The sequence below is a fragment of the Podarcis erhardii genome (genome assembly GCF_964252035.2).
Source record: "Podarcis erhardii genome assembly, chromosome: 6".
NCBI lineage: Eukaryota > Metazoa > Chordata > Lepidosauria > Squamata > Lacertidae > Podarcis > Podarcis erhardii.
The window spans coordinates 81,548,950-81,570,586 of NC_138510.1; the positions used below are offsets into that span (position 1 = coordinate 81,548,950).

Consider the following 21,637-nt stretch of genomic DNA (forward strand, 5'->3'; position numbering starts at 1 on the left):
AAGTGGCTGATTTACAAGGATGCACTTCCCCGATCTTCAAAGCAGCTGAATAAGGTTGTCAATTAGTTGTTGTTTTTAATGTGAGGTATTCCGATTACTGCTTTCCCACATTGTTCCATCTGCTCCTCAGGGACACCATCCTACTTGATGGAGCAAAGCTAATAAGGAACCGACAAGTGCTGAATGAGTTGCACAACATATGGGGGGGAACCCTTTTAAGTTTTTAACCACAACCTAAAGCAATTATTTACTGTTTATATGTTGTGGGGTTTGGTTTTGTGCTTCCTCCCTGGCACACAACACAGAATCATAGAACTGTAGAGCTGGAAGGGACCACGAGGGTCATCTAGTTCAACCCCCTGCGATGCAGGAATATTTGCCCCATGTGGGGCTCAAACCCACGACCTTGAAATTAAGAGTCTCATGCTCAACCGAGCATTTTTTAAATGTGAAAAACTTCCAACCTGTGCCAGTTTATTAATATCATCTTTATCTATTATTGCACATTTGTGGAAACAAGATGGCATCGGGGTATCTATTCCAGGCTGAATCCGCAAACTTTGGGGTCTGCAGCAAATTTCTGGGCACCCCTATTAATTTTGTTCATTTGTAGAAACTAAAATTATACAATAAATAGTAAGCTGAATTTTGTGAACAGTTAACTAGGATCAACATCATTGCATTAGAATGAACCGGCTTTTGTCAAACGTGCCTGACATGGAAATTAGACTATTCCTTAAACAGCAGGTGGGCCCCATCAAACAGAAGAGGATGCCTTCACCCCAATATGGCTCCCTTTTATCACATACACAGCCCAACAAGACAGCAACAAAAACCCACTGACAGTATGCGAAACAATCTGATTAACTTGACCCAACAATTCTGCCTGCCACGCAAACAAATCTCACTGCAGCCAACTAAACACAACCAACCATGCCCTGCCCCCCAAACCTCTCTCACTACCAAGGAAATATAATAAACAAACAGAAAGAGAACCTACCCAAATGACGCTGACATAAAAACCCCAATACACACTAAATATAACCACTCCCCCCTTTTTCTTCTTCCCCAACCTTATTCTGTATACAACACCAATGTCTCACATCATATGTAACTGATATATGGAAAAGACTTTACAACCTAAGAAAAGAGATAATGCATGTACTTCTGTAAACAAAGAAAATCTTTAATAAGAAAAATTAAACAAACAAACATGTGGGCCCATTTAGACAGTATGTCAAGGTCCAATCCTGCCAATAAAGAATATTTTCTTCCTTCAACCACTATATCTGCGCCAGTACCCAAAATAGTACACACACACACACACAAAGGCTGTGGAACATGTCATGAACAAGCTAACAACAATCATGCTTTTTATTGATTGAAATGTTTTTGTAGAGATCTACCCAAACCTGCAGGTGAGGTTGATTTTGAGGTTGACTTGGCACTTGCAGATTCAATTAATAGAAAATCCTGAAATATAGAGAGGGCATATAGGGAAGCTAAACTACTTTGACATGACGTGTCCATGCAGCTGCTGGGAACTCTACAAAATAATGCAACCTTCAGAGCACTTGCACAAACGAAATGCCATAAACTGAATTGACCATTGGAGGGAGGTAGCAGAAGGAAGAGGGTGTCTAAAAGACAAGACTGGTTTGGCGTTGATCAAAGAGGTTTATTAGAGTGTGCTGGGTTGAGATTTTTAATGCAATTCTGTCTGCAAGACTATTTACGTCCCCAAAACAAGAGCTTCCATGTCATGTTCACAGCTGCTGTACAGCACTCATTCTATGGGTACAAATAAATCAATAAATCAATAAATTGTTCAGTAGCACCTTATAGACCAACTAAGTTTGTTCTGGATATAAGTTTTTGTGTGCATGTACACATCTTCAGATACTGTATTTTTTCATTGATTTAAACTGCATCAGACCAACACGGCTACCTACCTGAATCTAGAATCTATGTGTACAAATACTGAAGATAAGGAGCGCCATATATATATATATATATATGTATGTATGAACTCAGCAGCTAAGTTCTACATCTTTTGTCATTTAATGGAATTCAAGCCCAGAAACCAAAATGATGTGGAGGACTGAGAAACAGCTGCCTCCTTCACTAGCTCACCTTGAAAATCAAGAGCAGAACCATGGCAATTAACTTACTTGTGGGAAATAGAACTGCCTTCAGAGTCTCATCCTGCCCACTTTGTACTCAGGGTCTAAAAGGAATTCTTATTTATTTATTTATTTAGCCAGCAAAATCGCAAGGTGGTATTACAACGCTCACTTTGAACTTGCCCTACTTGGAGTGAAGTTCTTGTCTCACCCCACTTTAAGTAGGAGGTTGCACAACGTCTTTCTCCTGATGGTTTGAGTCTTTACCCAGTGCTACTTTTCTAGAAAAAGAGGTGCTGTAGCTCACCATGAACTACTCCCTTGTTCTCTTAGAATGGCAATGGCACCCACCTGAGAGGGGCCAGAACTGAGCTCCGGCTGAAAAAAAAAATACCCTAGTCTTTATATGAACTCCTGGCCACAAGCTTTGAGTAAAATTAGAACAGCCATCTTTGTTCCACATTTGTCTCTACCCATATATCATTATTCACTGCACAAATTAAAGATCTCTACCTAAACAGGAAGCGGCTTTAGGTCATCTCTTTATACTATAGGAATGGTCAAGACGCAAATCCAATAACAACAAACATTCATATACTGCTTTAGTGAGTATGAAGTGTCCCACGGAATGACAGTAAGCCCTGCAGCGGACGGCAGCGTTATCCCACCATAACTGCCTAAAGCCACCCAGTGAGATTGTACAAGAAGAAATTTGAACCCAGTATTTCCTGATTCAAAGTTTGGTTTTAACCCTATGTATGATATACAGTATGTGACTGACGCAGCACCCGAAATCCTCTTCACCATCCACTTACTCATGCCAACCATTTCCTTGAAATATCAGCAACTGGGTCAGAAGCACCCTAGCTATTCCTCGGCAAGCATTGTAGGGAAATGTAATTCGAGGAGGATGGCTGAGATTTCCTTTGCCGGCAGAAGAGGCACTTACGAAGTGCCAATCTGGAACATCATAAAACATGTTCCTACTCTGCTGCCAGATACACTGGCACGAACATTCAGGATAATGCAGGTCAGAATAAACTGAAAAATACACACATCCACCCACTCTGGCACACAGAATAATGAACACAGTACTATTTTTATCTTCCAAACTGCATGGCTTTACATAAAAATAAAATACAATTGCACTGGTGTTGTTTTTGCCTATTCTAATATTACAGCTATACTACCAGATTAATTAAAGTCAGTCATCGGTGACTACTTCTCCTAGGTTTCAGTCAAGCCTTCTCCCTGACTTGCCCATGCTTCTATTCCATAGTTTTTGTTTTTATTCTGGAACATTCAATCATCCGATGTGGTACAGCCTACTACAGGTTTTCTTCCTCATCTGCCATTTCTGAGAATTAAGCTTCTCTTTCAGGCAGATTCATTGTCTGAATTCAGATTCAAGACTAAACATGCAGTTTAGAATTACAAGGAACCCCAGTGAGACTTGGGAGTCATACTCTTTCCTGGCAAGACTACAAAGGTGAACTGAAACTTTCTGTTTTTGATTAACTATAGTTTACTGTTTCACCTGAATCAAGAACCATGGTTAACCTTAACTATGTGTTGTTGAAACAAGCCAGCTTCACAGCCCATTGTTTGAAGTTGGCTATTTAAGCAAACCAGAGCTAAATAAATAAAATAATAATAATAATAATAATAATAATAATAATAATATATTATGTATACCCCGCCCATCTAGCTGGGTTTCCTCAGCCACTCTGGGTGGCTTCCAACAGAATATTAAAATACAATAGTCTTTTAATTAAACGGCCTCGGTCCTGTATACCTGAAGGAGCGTCTCCACCCCCATCGTTCAGCCCGGACACTGAGATCCAGGGCCTTCTGGCGGTTCCCTCATTGCGAGAAGTGAGGTTACAGGGAACCAGACAGAGGGCCTTCTCGGTAGTGGCGCCCGCCCTGTGGAACGCCCTCCCATCAGATGTCAAAGAGATAAAGAATTACCTGACGTTCAGAAGACATCTTAAGGCAGCCCTGTTCAGGGATGTTCAGGGATGATTTTAATATGTAATGCTGTATTGTTTTTAATACTGATTGGGAGCCGCCCAGAGTGGCTGGGGAAACTCAGCCAGATGGGCGGGGTATAAATAATAAATTATTATTATTATTATTATTATTTAAACATTAAAAGCTTCCCTAAACAGGTCTGCCTTCAGATGTCTTCTAAAAGTCTGGTAGTTGTTTTTCTCTTTGACATCTGGTGGGAGGGCGTTCCACAGGGCAGGTGCCACCACCGAGAAGGCCCTCTGCCTGGTTCCCGGTAACTTGGCTTCTTGCAGCAAGGGAACCGCCAGAAGGCCCTTGGCACCAAGTCCAGAGTTGGGCAAAAAGATTCCTGCATTGCAGGGAGTTGGGTTAGATGACCCTCATGATCCCTTCCAAATCTACAATTCTAAGATTCTATGTTTTTCTTCGGATTTTAACACCAAATCAACTTAAAATGAAAAGGAGAACTTTCACTTGCCACTTTATCACCATACTGAAGGAGATGCGAGTTTTGAAGTTTTTAAAAAGAGATTCAGAATAATATTCATAGCCCCAGTGAAGTTCGTTGAGATTTACTGTACAAACATAGCTTTGAAGAAAGAACAGGGATTGCTTATCTTCTACTATCAAATCAGAAAACCGCTACTTCCTTTATAGGGAGAAAAAACAGCTTGGTGAGTTACAGAGCCAACAACAAGCAGGAAGATCAACAAAAATGTCAAAGCCTTTTTTAAACTTATGTCTCATCTTTCCTGCCCTGCCTTGCTACACTAATTAGATTTTCTAAATTATCCTGTGATTCTCTTTACCATACCATTTTGCTCCTTCACAAGAACTGAAAATATACTTTCTGTTACAGTAAGAAGCAGGTTTGAAGAGGTTTTAAACATGTGCTCTTGTTTATATGGCTAATTTTTTTTTTTAAAAAAAACAGGACTCCTGACTCCCACTGAATTTAATTTTCTCTTCTGCAGAATGCATTCCAAAGTAATCCCATTTCTGTAGATTAAGTTGCTTGAATTCACAAAGATTTGACTCAGAATAAGTATTAATGAACTATAATGACTATTCACTCTGCTTCCAAAAAATTTAGATACGAAAATTAATTGGCTTAATACTACAGCAGCTTACTTTCACTAATACTTCTGAGGTAATAAAAAGAATTTGTACTTGCATCATATGAGTATCAAACTTTATTTCGGTTACAGAGCAGCGTAAGATAAAACATACAGATAAAATGAGCACATAAGACTTAAAACAGGTAAGGAATAAAAACTAGTAATTAAAAGGTGATTGTATCAAACATACTTAAAAAGACAGAAACAGGGACAAATAGGTAAAAGTGGCTATAAGGGAGGGAGCATGAAGAAGCCACAGGTCTAGGATTTTCGGCCTCATTTGTGGTGCAAACTGAACCGCCATCATGACAGCACAGAATCTAGCAACTGAGTATGTCACATCTGGGTTTTCATCTTGAAGTAGCAGGGAGGTATAAAGTTGTTCTGTGCGACCTGGGAATTTATATAGTACAGGCAAGATGAACCTATATCTGTATAAGTATTTGCAGTGAAAAAAGACATTCTGTTGTTTCTAGTTGCCCAGAGCCACATGGGCATTTTCTCTCCTTGTACGATGTCTTCCTAAAGCAGCCTTCCTGAATGGCTGAAGGGAGGGCCTGGCAGTGGGCCAGAGTGAAAGCCCTTCACTGTTTTGGAATTTTAAGGTTGGTTATATATGGCATCTGGGAGGTGTCTTCTGGTTTCACTGATTAAAAATTTTGGGTACTTGGCTAGATCTGCTTGGCATTTGGTATCTTCCAGGTGCTGTTTGATGGTTTGTTTGTTTTTTGCTTGTTCATACTGTTGTAAATAAAAATATGCCCTTTTCCCTTATGGGGTATCCAAGAGCCCATATGGAGTCCTTCTATAGGTTCCCTATTGGTAGGAGAAAGTAACAGAGGCCAACCAGAGAATATTGAGAAGCAAAGCAGCTAGTAAGCTTGATCTTTATTGATCTGTTACAACAGGGTGCTCCTCTCACTCGCAGTAAAGGAGGAGGACCCACAAAAATGCTGTGCAAGGGCTTATAAAGGCTTTTGAAATTCCCATCCTCTAGATCAAGACCACCCCCAGAAACACTATGCATACATCACAGAAGGGGTGTAACCTAAGACCACCCCTCAGATACATCCCACCTACATCACAGAAATTTAAATGTTGTTTTTCTCTTGTCCTTGTTTATCTCCTGTCTGGCAGGTTACTTGATTGGATTTCCTTGGTAGCCTGGCCATTCTTTTGTAGTGATAAATAGTTCCTGGCCATGTCACAGGCTCACACCCTATTCAAACAGAGACATACTCTTAAGACAGGATTTGTGAAGGAAAAGACAATGGGGAGGCTTTTCCAGTTTGACCTTGCAGAGAAAACATTTGCTCAGTTTAGGAATCAAAATGGTTCCAGGTTGGCCTTCCTGTGTTGATCTATGTATGTGCGGTTATGAACATTACCATATATCTAAGACCATAAAATTCCTAACACAATACCCCATGTCAAGTAGGATCTGCAGGGTGAAGCCTAGAGTTATTATGTTTATCACTAAACATTTCCATGTCGTTTGGAAACGGTTCTTAATAGTTAAGGGAGCAAGGCCACCAATGTACCATGGGCAAGGTTTGGGCCTTTTGCAAACCATGATTTTGGTTTTCTGATAATGTAGTTCTAGTCTGCTCTCCTTGCAGTACGCTGCCAGTGTTTACATGCTTCTTTTAAGGCCTAAAGGAATTCTGGAGAGGTTTGCTGTGTCATCTGCGTAAAGCAGCACAGGGATATGCTTTCCTGCTAGTTTCGGAGGGTTGAAGTTCATATTGTGGTAGAGGGGTACCATATCATTTATATAGAAATTGAATAAAAATGGGGCCAATATGCACCCTAGCTTGATACCTTTCTTGGTTTCAATTGCATTAGATAGATGGCCCTGAGAGTTACATCGTATTTTTAACGAGGTCCCTTCATGTAGTGTGCGTATTAAGTATAGCAGGCGTCTGTCTAGTGTGGAGGTCTCCCATAGCTTAATTCTGGATAGAGAGTCCAAGGCTGCTCTGAAGTCAATTAAGGCCACATAGACTGAGACAGTGCTACTAGATGAGTACTTTTCTATTAGGCATTGAAGAACAAAACATTAGTCGATAGTTGAGCGGGCTTCTCTGCAAGTATACTTTCTAGTTCCAGCCAATCTTGGAATTTCTGTTGCAGATGTCTCACATACAGTTTACTTACTGTGTTAAGGAGATTGATTGGTCTACAGTTTGCGGGATCCTCTTTCTTGCCTTTTTTGTATATTGGGACAATGACTGAAAGTCCCCAGTCTTTGGGAATACATTGATAAGTATCAATACATGTGTAAAGTGAGGCTAGGCTAGGGGCCCAGAAATCCAGGTTGTTTTTAATGACCTGTGCTTTCCCCTGTTTCAGTTGAGCTACCAGGCTCTTGGGTGGCGCTGTGGTCTAAACCACTGAGCCTTGGGCTTGCCGATCAGAAGGTCGGCGGTTCAAATCCCCATGATGGGGTGAGCTCCCGCTGCTCAGTCCCAGCTCCTGCCAACCTAGTAGTTTGAAAGCACGTCAAAGTGCAAGTAGATAAATAGGTACCGCTCCGGCAGGAAGGTAAACGGCGTTTCCATGTGCTGCTCTGGTTTCGCCAGAAGTGGCTTAGTCATGCTAGCCACTTGACTTGGAAAAACTGTCTGCGGACAAATGTCAGCTCCCTTGGCCAGTAAAGCGAGATGAGTGCCGCAATCCCAGAGTCATTCATGACTGGACTTAATGGTCAGGGGTCCTTTACCTCTTTACAAGGCTCTCGATCTATGTCCTTATTACAGGGCCCCACTTTGGGAGGTTCGCTATGTTTTGAGTAATTTGGCCTCTCCACCATCCCACCTTGTAGAGTTCCTGAAAATGTGTCTCCCATAACCTTGGCGGGATATAACATTCTGTCATTGGCAATCTGTTAGTTTGGGAGAGTCTTATGCATCATATAGATTAACAAAAGCTCAAAGATAACCAAATCACAAGTGACTACAGATTTACACTAAAAATAAACTTATTTTTGGGAGTAATCTTAAAAAAAAAAGATGAGAATGCTACTTTATACAGAAGAATACACTGTCCAAATTACTTAATGACCTTCATTTCTTCCTAGTGCAGGCTTCATACTGTATAGGAATATTAGGCATAAAAACATTTCTACTGTAGCTTTCTTTCAACAATGAATTTTGAATTAAAAAAACACACATTCATGTTATGTCGCTCATTCATAAATTTGGAGCTGTGAATTAGGTTTGTACAGCTGAGTTTGTCCAGTTGAGTTAAGCATAACGACATTTGGGAAACGGTAAGTCTGCTCTGATCTTAGTATAAGTTGATGGAGTGAATACCTAACCGCTGCAGCTCAGAAACCATGTGAATCCAAATCCTTATAGCAGATAGCACTCCTAAGGGATAACTAGATGTGATGGTGCAGCTGTGTGTACTCATCTATCACACTCATGTAAAAAGCAGAGGCTGGGGAAAACTGTGAGGAACATTTTGGCACTTTGTAAGGATTCCCAGCACCTTAGCAGCAGACAAGGCCCAGCCTTCTTCCTAATGGTTCAGGAAGAAGATCACTCCTACAATCACACTGAACTGGGGGAGCACAACAAAACAACACTCCAGCCTTACTCTTGAGCTTGGAGCTGCAAAGGAAATAAAGGATCACTCCCACATTTTCAGTGCTTCTGAGGCCTTTTGAGTTTATCCCAAGCACAGGAAAACTACTGTGAAACACCTCCACCCTTTCCTCAGCTTCAAGCTGAAAAAGAGAGCTTCTGGAGATACAGATAAAAAGAGGACATCTTGGGTCATGAAAATGAACAGTTTACACTTAGGAATTCTAGCTAACCTATTTCCACTTGCATAAGTACCGTGGATATGCACCGTGGGTTTTAGCTTTAAGCAGCATATAATAAATACAGTGGTACCTCGAGTTACATACACTTCAGGTTAAAGACTCTGCTAACCCAGAAATATTACCTTGGGTTAAGAACTTTGCTTCAGGATGAGAACAGAAATCGTGCAGCAGCGGCGCAGCGGCAGCAGGAGGCCCCATTAGCTAAAGTGGTACTTCAGGTTAAGAACAGTTTCAGGTTAAGAACAGACCTCCAGAACAAATTAAGTTCTTAACCCGAGGTACCACTGTAGATAGATAGATAGATAGATAGATAGATAGATAGATAGATAGATAAAATATAGCATGTAGCAGTTGTGAACAAGAAGCATGGGGCTCCCACCTTAAGTTTACAATAAGCCAGTAACTGGGAACCTGATACTAAATTTGGTAAATTAATGTTCTGCTTTCTTCTCTGCTATCCCAAAGGGCTATGAAGTCAGACAGTAAAGCTAAGGAGCAGTTTTAACTAGCTATTTGTGCACATACTGGCTTGCCATAAGTATAATGTTGGTAAGATTATCAACTGAAGTTAGTAGGAATGACTTTAAGATGGAGGAGAGATAGCATCAGGAAGTAATTTATGTTCCAGTTTCAGAAAGCATTTACCACAAAGAGGCTGAAGTCTTGATTATAGAAACACAGCCCAGTTTTATGTCGCTCTGAAGATTCTGCGGTAGAAGCAGAGGTTACCCCTGGGAGCAGCCTATACTACACAAAGCAGGCAAAGTTGGACAGCTCTGCTGCTTATTTCTTTAGGCACAGGCAACTAAGATGAGACACAGGCAACCCCACCTCTGTTCTGTCCTTACCTCACTGGTAAGTGGCACTCCTGAAGCACTGGTGCCCAGAGCTTATCTTGAACCTCTGGCTCTATATAGAACAAAACATTCCCAAGTGCAAGATACAATACAGATCTCTGGATCTCTGCCCCAAGTTAATGGCAAGAAAAATGAAGGTTTAAGAAAGATCCCTTGCTTCTCAATTTAACCAATAATTAAAATCCTTTGATGGTACTAAATATACACAGAGCAGTACTCAGCAGAACCATAAAGCAGTACGATATGATCCTAAAAATACAACAATCAATTTCTAAAAGCTACAGCAGACATAATACAACCAACACTATAACAAAACAACAACAAACCTTAACAGCAGCAAGACTAATAATAATAATTGTACTTATTATTCTTATTCTTATTTATATGCAGCCCATCTGACTGGCATTAAACTTGGCAACCATAAAACTAAGTGTTGCATATTAATAGCCTGTCAAAATATGACTCTGAATTTTGATGGAAGAAACACAAGAGGAAGCCTCATGAAGTTCAATCAAGAGAGTATACAGGGTTGCACCACCACAAAAAGGTCCAATTTCTTGTGCTCACTCAGTAAAGGTTCCACGATGACACTGACAGCAAAGCCTCTCAATTTACCTTGATTCCATGGCAGATCTACTATATGGGAGCGAGTGGTCCCAAGCGAAACCTTGCCCTAAGCATTGAAGGCAAATAGGTGGGGAAAGAGCTCACATGGTCTTTGCCAGAATGGGCTGCTTCAGTCAGCAGGTGGGGAATGGGGTGGGGAAACACATTTTATTTAAAGAAATAAATCTACAAAGTCCACAGCTCTATTTATACAAGTTCTCCAAGAAGAGGGCAGCTAAAAGTAAAAACAAAATTTAAACAATAAAATTGTAGCTGATGAATAGCTACAAACCATCCAAATCATTCAGCAAATAGATAAATGCATTAATTTCCAGAATATTTATAGATGGAAGCAAAAGGAAAAGTGGGGGTCTTAGCTGTCCATGTTTTTTTCTCCTAGATTTTTTAAATAAAAAACAAATAATTTTTTATTGATTTTTAGACAAATGTAAATACAGTAAACATTAAACACTTATCCAGCAGTACAGCTACAGTAATGGTGTTTGTTTTATCCATTGACCCTAGACATACACATTCAAACATATGGCCCTCTAGAGGTTGTTGGTCTCCTCCAGCTCCCATCACCACAGCCACTTTTTGCAAAGGGAGCCCTATCACACCACCTTATAGTAGTCTGGTTCAGAAGAGGTATGTGGGAGGTATCTTTTCCAGAAAGAGGAAGAGCTGCTTTATCATCTACAACTGAGAAGACGCACACCTACAAATCCAGGAGGATGCCCAGGAGGAAGCACTTCCAGCCTGCAAACCTGCTGCTTACTTGAGTACAACACACACCTTTCCAGTTGAAATTGTTTTGCGTGGGGTTTCAACTTATTTACCTTACTCAGCTGACTACTAACCTCAGGCAGTTGTTCAAGGATAGGACTGCCACTGCTGGTTCATATGGAAATGAAATATATATATTTAGCCTTGAAAAGCCCTCAAGGAATTCCAGAGGGAGGGGGGAAGACAACAGAACCACCCTAAGTACACATAGGGACAAATATTTTTATTTATCTTTTGGCTTGTGCTTAAAGTGCACAAATTCTGTAAGTACATAGCTCTTTTTTATTATGATATGCCCCAGTGGGGAACATCAACATAGTTAACTTGCAGAAGGATGGGAGGCAAGGTAGCGATGGAACAAAGAAGAATAAAGCTATAGGATAGTCTAATTTAGTTGCTGAATCGATGTAACAGAAACAGGCAAGTTTCTGCAAAGACAGTGGCACACCAGAGATCCACAAAGTCAGATTGATATCCAGGAATAATCTACAAAACGGATGTAGAAGAAGCAGCTCCCAATGGAACTTCCCTCTTACAGGTCTTGGGGTGATAGGTCAGTCCTTGTTTACAGACACCCATCTAATCTAAAACAGCTACCCACCAGCAACAATAGGCCACAGAAAAGAGGCACAAACACAAGCATCAGGCCCTGCAATATATCCAAACACCAGTTTGATCCCCAAATCTATCTCCTCAGCAATGCCATTATAGATCCTAATAATGTTAACAACAATATCAATGATTTATTCATCTGCTCCATTCTCCACTGTTACATGCTACTATCTGCTGGCAAATGAGACAAACAGCCCAGTCCCTACATAAAATACAAATCTCACAACAGAAATGGCAATATTCAGAAAACAGCATCCCAAGAGACACTGTCACTGACCTTAAGGTAGCCTTTCTCAAACAGTGGAACTTCTAAGGAGAGCTGCTGAACTGCAATTTATCAAACAATTTAATTCTATCAACTGTGACTTGAATTTGGTTAAACGTTTTTTATCACACTGCATGCGTTAATTAGGATTTTTGTGCCATCACTTACACATTCTTTGTGAATGGTCATGGGTAAAATAGGTCATGTACCGGTAATTCCTGTATTTAACTTCCCTCTGTTTACAATTGTCTCCACAGCCGTATATATTTATATAGGCCACTTCTGGACGACTCACAGAAATAATTCATGGTTCTGATGAGTGGAATTCTAAGTGTATGGATTTTGCACCTAGCACCATTGGTAGGTTCCAGCAAAAACAAAGCAGATTCTCCAAAACTGTCATCTGCCCAACTGTGTTTTAGACCAATAACGATATTCATTTCCAGACTATTGCCCAATTACTTGTAGTGCTGAATGATTTTTAAATAAGATACATTAAAATCCTGATTTGAAGTGACAAGCAGAAAGCCGATCTGCTGAAAGGCAGCCTATTAAAAAAAAAAAAGGATACAAGACCACCCAAGCGCTTACAAGCGTGATGACTTTTCTAGCCTTTTGGAACAAAATCAGACATGACATCAGGAGGTGCATACGCTGTGGGGCCAATTCTAGCTTTGAGGAAAGGACGACTTAAAGCTCAAGTGGCACAGGAGCAAAGTAATTGCAAGCATCATGTCACCTTGCTAATAGTGCTACCTGATTAGATGATGATGATGACAAGGTAAGAGATGCATCTCAATAAAAGACAAAGTTAAGAATTCTACCTCCTGCCTCACTCAAGATGGGCCAATATCACACACATACTTGTGCAGCTACCACAGCGCTGCCAATCTGGGCCCTATGAGTAACATTCATATCGGCATGGCCTTTGCCTATAGAGTAGTAAATAAAATAAAAAATGGTTCTGAAAACATGATTTACTACACTGTTTGCTTTTAGTGTGGTAAGGTAGTGAAGTTTACAGTTAGGTTGGAATGAGGTGGTGAGATTTGCCTGTCAACCATGCATTTGTCTCCATGACAGTTGTCCAACAGAATACATTACTCTGCTCATTAATTGTTTGCCTTGAGGTGTTCTTCCAGGAACCCTATCCATCCAAACACCAAGATGCTCCACAATAAATTCTACTGTAGTGCATAGCTTTGCCTTCTTTAGGCACTTAATAAAAATTGTATAATTTTACTAGAAGCGATGCATGGAGCAATAAGCTAAGTGCTTGTTAGCACTTCATCTAATCCAAGAGTTGACCCCTAATTGCTTCCACATGTTACATAACAAAAAAGGTTACTTGGGTTGTTATAAATATTCATAGCATTGATATTTTATTTAGCATTTCATAATTAACCTATTATACATGGAGATACTTTTCTTATATATATTTCTAACCATAAATATTACTATTTATTATAATTTTAAAGTAGATTAAAAACAAAAGAGAATACGCTTTTAAAATGTACCACAGAATCTGTGCAATACATCAACATAAAAGGCAAATCAACGTGGAAAAAAAGTTTCTTGATGGTACAAAGTTTGAATTCCACACCTTTGCTGAATGCAGATTGCAAGTTGTGACGTCCCCAAGTTGTAAAGATGTATTGCAGTGTGTCTACCAAACATGGGGGTAGATATTTACATTTTAGTGAAAGGAGTATTTGACTTGGATCCAAGATGTTCTAAGTTAAGGCAAAGCAAGTAATTTGTCAGGCCCTAACAGTGCATGTCCAACTTAAACTGCTTTACACCAGACAAACATTCATTTTGAAGGAGCCAGGTTGAAAATACACCTCTGGAACTCATCTTCAGAACCTTTTCTAGCACACAGTATTTCTTTAAAAACCAACAAGAAAATCTTATGCAAAAAGCCATTGATTGTCAATTAAAACCAATCTAACATTATGTTGGGACAGAGCCAGTAAACCAACTTACTCTGCTGAATTACAGCAATCAACAGGTACTACTGAAATGTATCAGAGCCACAAGATCCCTGAATGAATACTGCATTTTTCCTCAGTGGAGTATTCAAAATAATTAACTAACAAAAAAGTAACTAAACTTTATTTGCTTTACAGAAATGACAGTGTTCAAAAAATACTAGATTGTGGGTTGCTAGTGAAGTCTAATTGCAATTTATACAATCAGACATGTAGTTGAACAAATGTAACTTTTTTTACTATAAATAACCTTTCAAAGGGTTAATAAAGTGAGGCTTTTTGAAGTTGTCAGTGCCAATTAACCTAGAATTGTGAAAGAAGAAATGGGCTGCAGCTGTAAGAAGCAATGCTAACTCCTGGGTCAAAATGTTGGACAAGACAGGTAAGCTCCAAAGACTAATTTTTGTAGGCCGGCTACAATTCAACTCATGAAACCACACTTCATATATAAAACTGTCATTACTTTTGTATTTGTAGTCTTGGAGTACAATGTCTACTTTCAAAAACAAATAGCCTATTCACTCTTCAAAGAAAGGGAGAGGAACCTCTGGCTTGTGGGCTACACTTAGCCTGCCAGGGGGGTTCCCTTTGGCTCATGATGCCATTAATCCCCAAGCCATGCCTACCTGTCACTCAGCTGACATAACTGGGTGATGTCAGCTGATAGGCGGGGGGGGGGGAGGAGTTCAATCATGCTGACTGCTGGTGAAGCAGACCCCTGCAGAGAGCAAAACTGAAGTATCCACTAATTAGCTGGTGAGCAGAGTTCCATCCTACCAGGTCCTGCTTCATTTGTGGAGAACACAATGGCAAAGAAGACCCCTCTCCCCACACTGCAAGTCAACTCTGACAGGTGGGTCTGACAGCCCATGTATCAGTCACCTGACGTCATGATGACATCATCTCCACCTCTGGCTGAAAGGCAAATGGATCTTTTGTGGCATATGCGTTCGCAGGCTGATGCTGGAGCATACAGTTGCAGCCAATGATCAGACTGAGCAACCACGTTCGCCCGTCACAATAAGCAGCCCGAGTTGCTGTCTTATTGTGGTTCACTGTGCACAAATAATGTACTTGTGCACGTGGCCCAGCCATTTCCACTTCACTTCTTTCATAAGCGCAAGCAAGAGAAGCAAATCAGAAAACTACAATAAAGACAGGCTTCCTATTACATCCAAACCCAGGATCACAGTTTCTTGCTTCACAAGAAGCCAGGATTTCTAAGCCAACAACAAACCATGACTTAAGGCTGGCAAACAGTTATGGCATTTACAAAGCAACAAAGTTTAAAAAGGGTACAAGCCAATACTTAATTTAAATCTGCACCCTTAATATATATAGATTAATGTGCCCAATAAAACTTTTAAGAAGAATACATATAAAACCTGCAGGTCTTACATCCAGTATTTGGACATTAATAGAAAATTGAACTTATTTGTGGCTTCCTGGTTTGCTTCTCCCACATGTAGCAGGGGAGGAGTGAAGAGGGAACGATTGGGAAGTGCACAGCAGCATGCTCCTTATGCACAATAAACCATTAAATCTAAACAAAGGCACAGTGTAAGTTCCTCTTGTCCCACTAGGGGAATCAAATAAGCTGTGCATCTTTACAGGCAGACAACCCATTTTAGGTATCAAAAATAAGCCAGTGAACTTTTCCATCCCTAAGAAAAAGTGGAGGTTAATGGGTCTTCAGGTTACCCAACTGATGGAATAGGTCAAGAACAAACATATGCAGTACTACTGAAACACAAACCACTTCACCATTCCAATTCAAGGATCAAGGAAAGGATTAATTGAATAAAGTCACTTGAAACAATCAAAACAATGGCAGACATTATACAAACAGCACATTTACACACTGGTAATTGTTTCTCTCAGCAGGAAGCAAAAATGTCTATAAAGCAAATTATGGCTTTCTCTGTGAAGAGGAATAACAAAATCCATTTGAAATAAAGGATGTTCTTACTGTCTTTGCTGTGTACACTGTTCTTCAACATTCTACTTAGGTACAAAGAGGATATTATTTCACTCTTTCATACTGTATGTCTTATTCCCAACTTTCTGTTCCATCTTCAAGTTAATGTGGAAGGCTTACTTGAACCTATTTGATTGATTAAGATTACTTATATGCCACTTTTCTAGCATCAGCTGTGCCCAAAGTGGCTTACAACAAACATTCAAAACATCATATAATAATTATATGAAATAGAGAGCATGTCAATAAATTTAAAAATGGCAAAATAAAAAATTTAGCAAGCATAGAATAAATCCAATATTACTAAAAAACAAAAAAATAGGTTTAAGTATATAAATACAAAGCAGAACAAGAGCTAATTGACAATTAAGTTTCTGGTACTGGTCTTCCTGCACTCCCAGAAGCCTGGCTTAAATAAGAGTTTTGAAGGGAGGAGTTCTCTTACCAGGCTAAATAGCTACAGCTATCTTCCATATTCTTACTCTAGAGGAGGCTGGCAGCAGCAAAAGGCAAATGCTGGAGAACATAATGATGGTCAGCTGCTTCCCCAACCTCCTGGAAGTGCCAACTGCTGGTACAGTTCTTACTGCACTTCAAAACACCTAAGCAGCACAGTTCAGAAGGAAAGGGTCATATCACCAGGAAAGATGACTTACAACAGGCTCCCATATCCCAATTTCAACTGTCTGCAATCTAACATACTTCAGTGTCCCATACTTATTCCACAGGCAGTTGCTGTAGTTAGATCAATGCAATACCTTAGCAGAGTTAAAGATAAAAGATTGCCTTGCTTGTGTCCCCCCCCCCCACCCATAACAACAAATTGCATATCCCCATGTTGAAAATAAGTTATTCTTTAATTATTCCTGATTCTATATGCATGTCTGCTTGGAAATGCTCACAGTGAATTCAGTAGGACTTACTGCCTAGAATGAGCCTTAGGGCTCATCCACACATCTTCTCTGTACTTGATTACTGTACTCTCGGTGACTAGCAACTGAAAATGCAGGAATGCCGTTTCACTTGTTTACCAGACAAGAATGATTTCAACATTACCACAATGTGTTAATTAAGATGTTTTCATGATTCTACCTGCAGAACTGAATCTTAAGAGGAGTGGGGGAAGAAGAATGTTACACCATTTCAGAAACTTCCCATAGTTAGTTGTCTACAAATTTCCAATAAATCAGCATTTTCTTACACAAACCCATGATAATTAGAGAGTAGGGAAAAAAATATGTTTTGCAAAGCACTGAGAAAGATAGTCTGCAGCATCCACAACTAAAACAAAACAAAACACTTATTTGATGGCCTATGATAGGACTTGCTATGGTTTGGTTCATTTCCGTGATGTCTGGATAACCATCTGAGGCACCTCAAAGGCCTTTTGTCATGTCACACATTGCCAGTTTCCAGATGACATGTTTTAAAAAGCACACACACAAAACCCCCACATATTTTTGCCCTGGTACAATATGCAACAATGCCCTGGCTTCAAATGCAACAGTTGCAGAATTGCAAGGAAGAGGAGGAGGAACCTTTTCCTGTTATTCTAACAAAATTATGGGATTGCTACTTCACCTTTCTTTTGGAAGAATCATCACTGGTTATTAATGCATGCTATTTAAGAATAACCCATTCAAAAGCTAAATGTGTGTGTGTGTGTGTGTGTGTGTGTGTGTGTGTATACATATATAGCCTAAAATCCTTTGTTCGGAAAGCAATCTATTGCAAATAACAAAGCTAGCCTTCCACAAGGCCTAGATGATAAGCAACAGGAAGTCTCTCACCTTTTAGAGAGTATTCAAAGATTCACTTCAATACAATCAAGCAATGGGAATTCCTCATAGGCTGTGAAAGGTGACAAGTGTCATGAAATGCCCTTCTCTCCGGAGGGAACCTCCAGCTCCCACTGACCCAATTGACTGCAGGTATCCTCAGATGTCAAAAACTAACAACGCCCATACATTTCTCCCATTTTCTGTGCCAGCTACTAAATGGAAAAAGGTGTATATTTTATGACAAGGGGAGGAGGGAAGGGGAGGAGGGAACTGCCTGCACACATCATCTTGCAAGATCTGCATTTTAAGAATTCACAGAAATACAAGTTGCCATTTATCTTTCATGAAAACAATAGCAGCACCCCCAAAATGAGATTAAATATTGCACAAGCAAAAACACAACACACACCCAGGTTACTTATCATCTATACCACCACCATCCCCTTCCCTGGCACAGTCCCCCAACGGCTGGATGATTCACCCCTGTAAGGAGAACCAAGTCAAGAATGACGGATGAGGAAAAGGGAGGTGATAAGAAGACATGCTAACCTACCTGTCCCGAAGGCTTTGGCCACCAGCCACGCTAGATTACAGGCGATTTTCGCTCTGTTGAAGTCGTAATGATCAAAGGGTTTGATGGCAGGGACAATGAACGTCTTTCTCATTTCCTTGACGTCTGCGGCATCCCCCATTTTCCTTCCCTCCCCCCCACACCCCGGGCCCACAGAGCCTTAATTTTATTTTATTTTCAAAAAATCGATTTACATGATTCACCTTCTAGAAGGCAACCTTCAATATATAGAGAGATATATTATATATAGATGTATATTTTAAAAAATCTAGTAATATATAGGTCTTCCTTCCTTCTCTTTTTAGGAGACCGTAGCAACGGAGGATGGAGGCGGTGCAGCGAACTCAGCTGTGTTTATGGGGCGAAATCCCCCCCGCCACCGCTTCCCCTCCCGCTGCATAGGAATGTGAAAGAAATGCCCTCTTTTTCTCCTTCTCCCCCACCCTACGCCAGCCCACCCCAGGGCCCTTTGTCCGAATGCCCTTTTCCCGATTCCAAACAAATAAATTGCAACCGCAGCCGATGGCCAGCTCGGAGACTCCTCGGGCGAATGGCGAGGATTATTGCTGCTGCTGTTATTATTAATTATTCTGGTTGCTTCTTCTTTTTTGAAAGAGAGTCTTCCCCACAAGCCTGAAGAGGAGGCTCCTGCTCGGCTCGGCTCTCCCCTCCGAAATGCAGAGGGGGCGGGGAAAAGGGGCCAGACTCTGGAGGGAGGCGGCCGGGATTTTCCTGCAGCGGCTCGGGAGGAAGCGGCGCCCAAGGCAGGGAGATGTCCGGGCGCTCCAGATACGGCTCTCCAAGCGGGAAGACGAGGGAGGGACCCGGCGGCCGAGCCGGCCGCGGCGCTTGTCAGTGCTCCTCCCGGCGCTCTGAGGGCCGCCTCGCTTTCTCCGGCGTCGCCCCTATGTCGCCCCCTTCCCAAGCTTCGCCACAGCTCCCCTTCCTCCTCCTCCTCCTCCTCCTGCCGCGCTCAAGACTGAGGAAAGCAGCCGCGCGCAAAGACGCATGCGCGCTCTCCTGGCCTGCCGCTGCCCCCTCCTCATCGTGCGCGCTTCCCGGGCTTGGGCGGAGCTGCCGGGAGAGGAGACGGGGTGGGGTGGGGGATAGACCAAGGGGGAGGCGCAGAGGGGTGTTGCCTCCCCCCCCCCGCACCGACGCCCGGCTTGGGGAAACGGAGGGTCACGTGGCCGGTACAATGGGGCATTCTTGACGCGCGCGCTCCAGCTCACCATCATCTGGTTCCAAGGCGCCTCAGCGACCAGGGCGGAGGCCGGCCCACCAGCAGGGCGCACGGGGTGGGGGGCCAAATGGGGAGGGAGGGCCTCTGGCAGCTGAAGGCCTGGGGCAGGCGGGCGGGCGCGCGGCGGAGCCCCGCTGTTCTCTGCACAGGAACAGGCTGAGAGGAAACAAGGCAGCTCTCGGGCATGCATTGGCACCGGCCATGCCCCATGGTAATTATAGACTTAATAGTCTTCTCCCGTCGCCGCCTTTTGGGTAATCATCATGTCTATTATTAGCTCACCTAGTTCAAGAGACGTTAGCCCTGCTATTGGGGGGAGGGTACTCCTTTTGTTGACGAGGATCCCCCCCCTCCCGGATTTCTACCGCAGAGTCCTGCCTTCAGGGCATCAATGACTGGCAGGCCCATTCTGGAGCGCGTTTTTGTTGTTTTTTTTAAGTTGCATTTGACTGCACTGTGGGAAATGTTGGCCAATTCGTGAAAAATAGATATTTTTTAAAAACGCGCATATGTGTCTACATCTTAGTGTCTGGGCCACAGAGCAATTGCAATCGGTTAATTATCCTTTTTTAAAAAAAAAAAGAAAAAAGCTTCTCAAATCCTTGCTTTTCTTCCAACACAGGTCATGCAGTTTCCATGTGGGAACTGAAACTTGGGCAGCCATAGGATTCTTGGAAAGCACATGTGTCAGTGAGTGATGAACCTTATATAAGCATTTGTGCAGAAATAAAACTGCTTGCACATTTGCAAAGCTATGCCAGCCCGGTGTGGTTTCAATACAGCATGTCGATAATCCCTACATTGCAGGGTGTTGGACTAGATTACCCTTGGGGGTCCCTTCCAACTCTATGATTCTATTGTGAACGTAAAATCTTTTTTAAAAAAGTATCTGAGAAAAACATGAGTGGCCGCTATCACTAGTGCAATCTCTTAGAGTCAGTGTAAGTTACCCTGATAGATGGGGCAATTAAAACATGTCTTAAATTTGGAACTAGGCATGTTTATCACTAACTGGGCTATCTAGGGAGAGAGCCAGGGAGACTTATTCCACGTACCAGGAAAGAGTACAGTACTATACATATGTTATATAGCCTTGCCCTCTCAGGCCAGAGCAGGAAACGGCTACAAGTACTTAATTCTAGGCATGGAATAGTGAGGGACAAACTACACATTACATCCACATGTGTATAACCAAGCTCATAACTAGTATTCCAGGGCATACTGCCTCTGACAGTAAAGGTAAAACATAGCTAGTAGCCACTGATAGTCATATCGTCTATGAATTTAAAGCCATTCAAGTTGGCAGCCATCGGTACATCTTGTGGGATCAAATTCTATAGTTTAACTTTGTGCTATGTGAAGAAACACATTCTTTTGTCTCTCCTGAATCTTCCAACATTCAGCTTCATGGCCCTGGGTTCTAGTATTATCAGGGAGAAAAACCTCTTCCTAGCTATCTTATCCACACAGTGTATAATATTTCACACCTATCACACAGACACCCCTTCCGCCCGCCCCGCCCCCCCATATTAAGAATCCCCCTGATCATTTTGGTTGCCCTTTTCTAAACCTTTTCCAGGTCTTAATGTTTTCCTTTTTTAAGTAAGGCAATCATAATGGAACATGGTAACCCAAGTTGTGGCCATGCCATCGATTTGTATAACAGTATTATAATTCTGGCAATTGTATTTTCAATCCCTTTCCTAATGATCTCCAAGATGGAATTGGTCTTTTTCAGAGCTGCTGCATACTAGGTCAACATTCTGACCTTGAATTCTACAGCGGATAAAATACATCCTCAATTTCCTACATTATCAGTTTGGGATGAAATGTCACACGGCCCCTAAATCTCCTCCCCCACCTT

General features: G+C 41.6%; 1 protein-coding gene across 2 annotated transcripts in view; it reads right to left on the reverse strand.

Annotated features, from left to right (window-relative positions):
• CAMSAP2 (calmodulin regulated spectrin associated protein family member 2) overlaps window positions 1-18,677 on the reverse strand; it is an 82,251-nt gene extending 63,574 nt beyond the window's left edge. The window contains exon 1 of one of the 2 annotated variants that reach the window (XM_081865680.1): window positions 18,513-18,677. In XM_081865680.1, coding sequence (XP_081721806.1) covers window positions 18,513-18,651 — 139 coding nt within the window. In that variant the 5' untranslated portion in view covers window positions 18,652-18,677. The remainder of the gene's footprint in view (window positions 1-18,512) is intronic. The other variant, XM_081865681.1, reaches the window with a different exon arrangement.
• Between the last annotated feature and the right edge of the window lie 2,960 nt (window positions 18,678-21,637).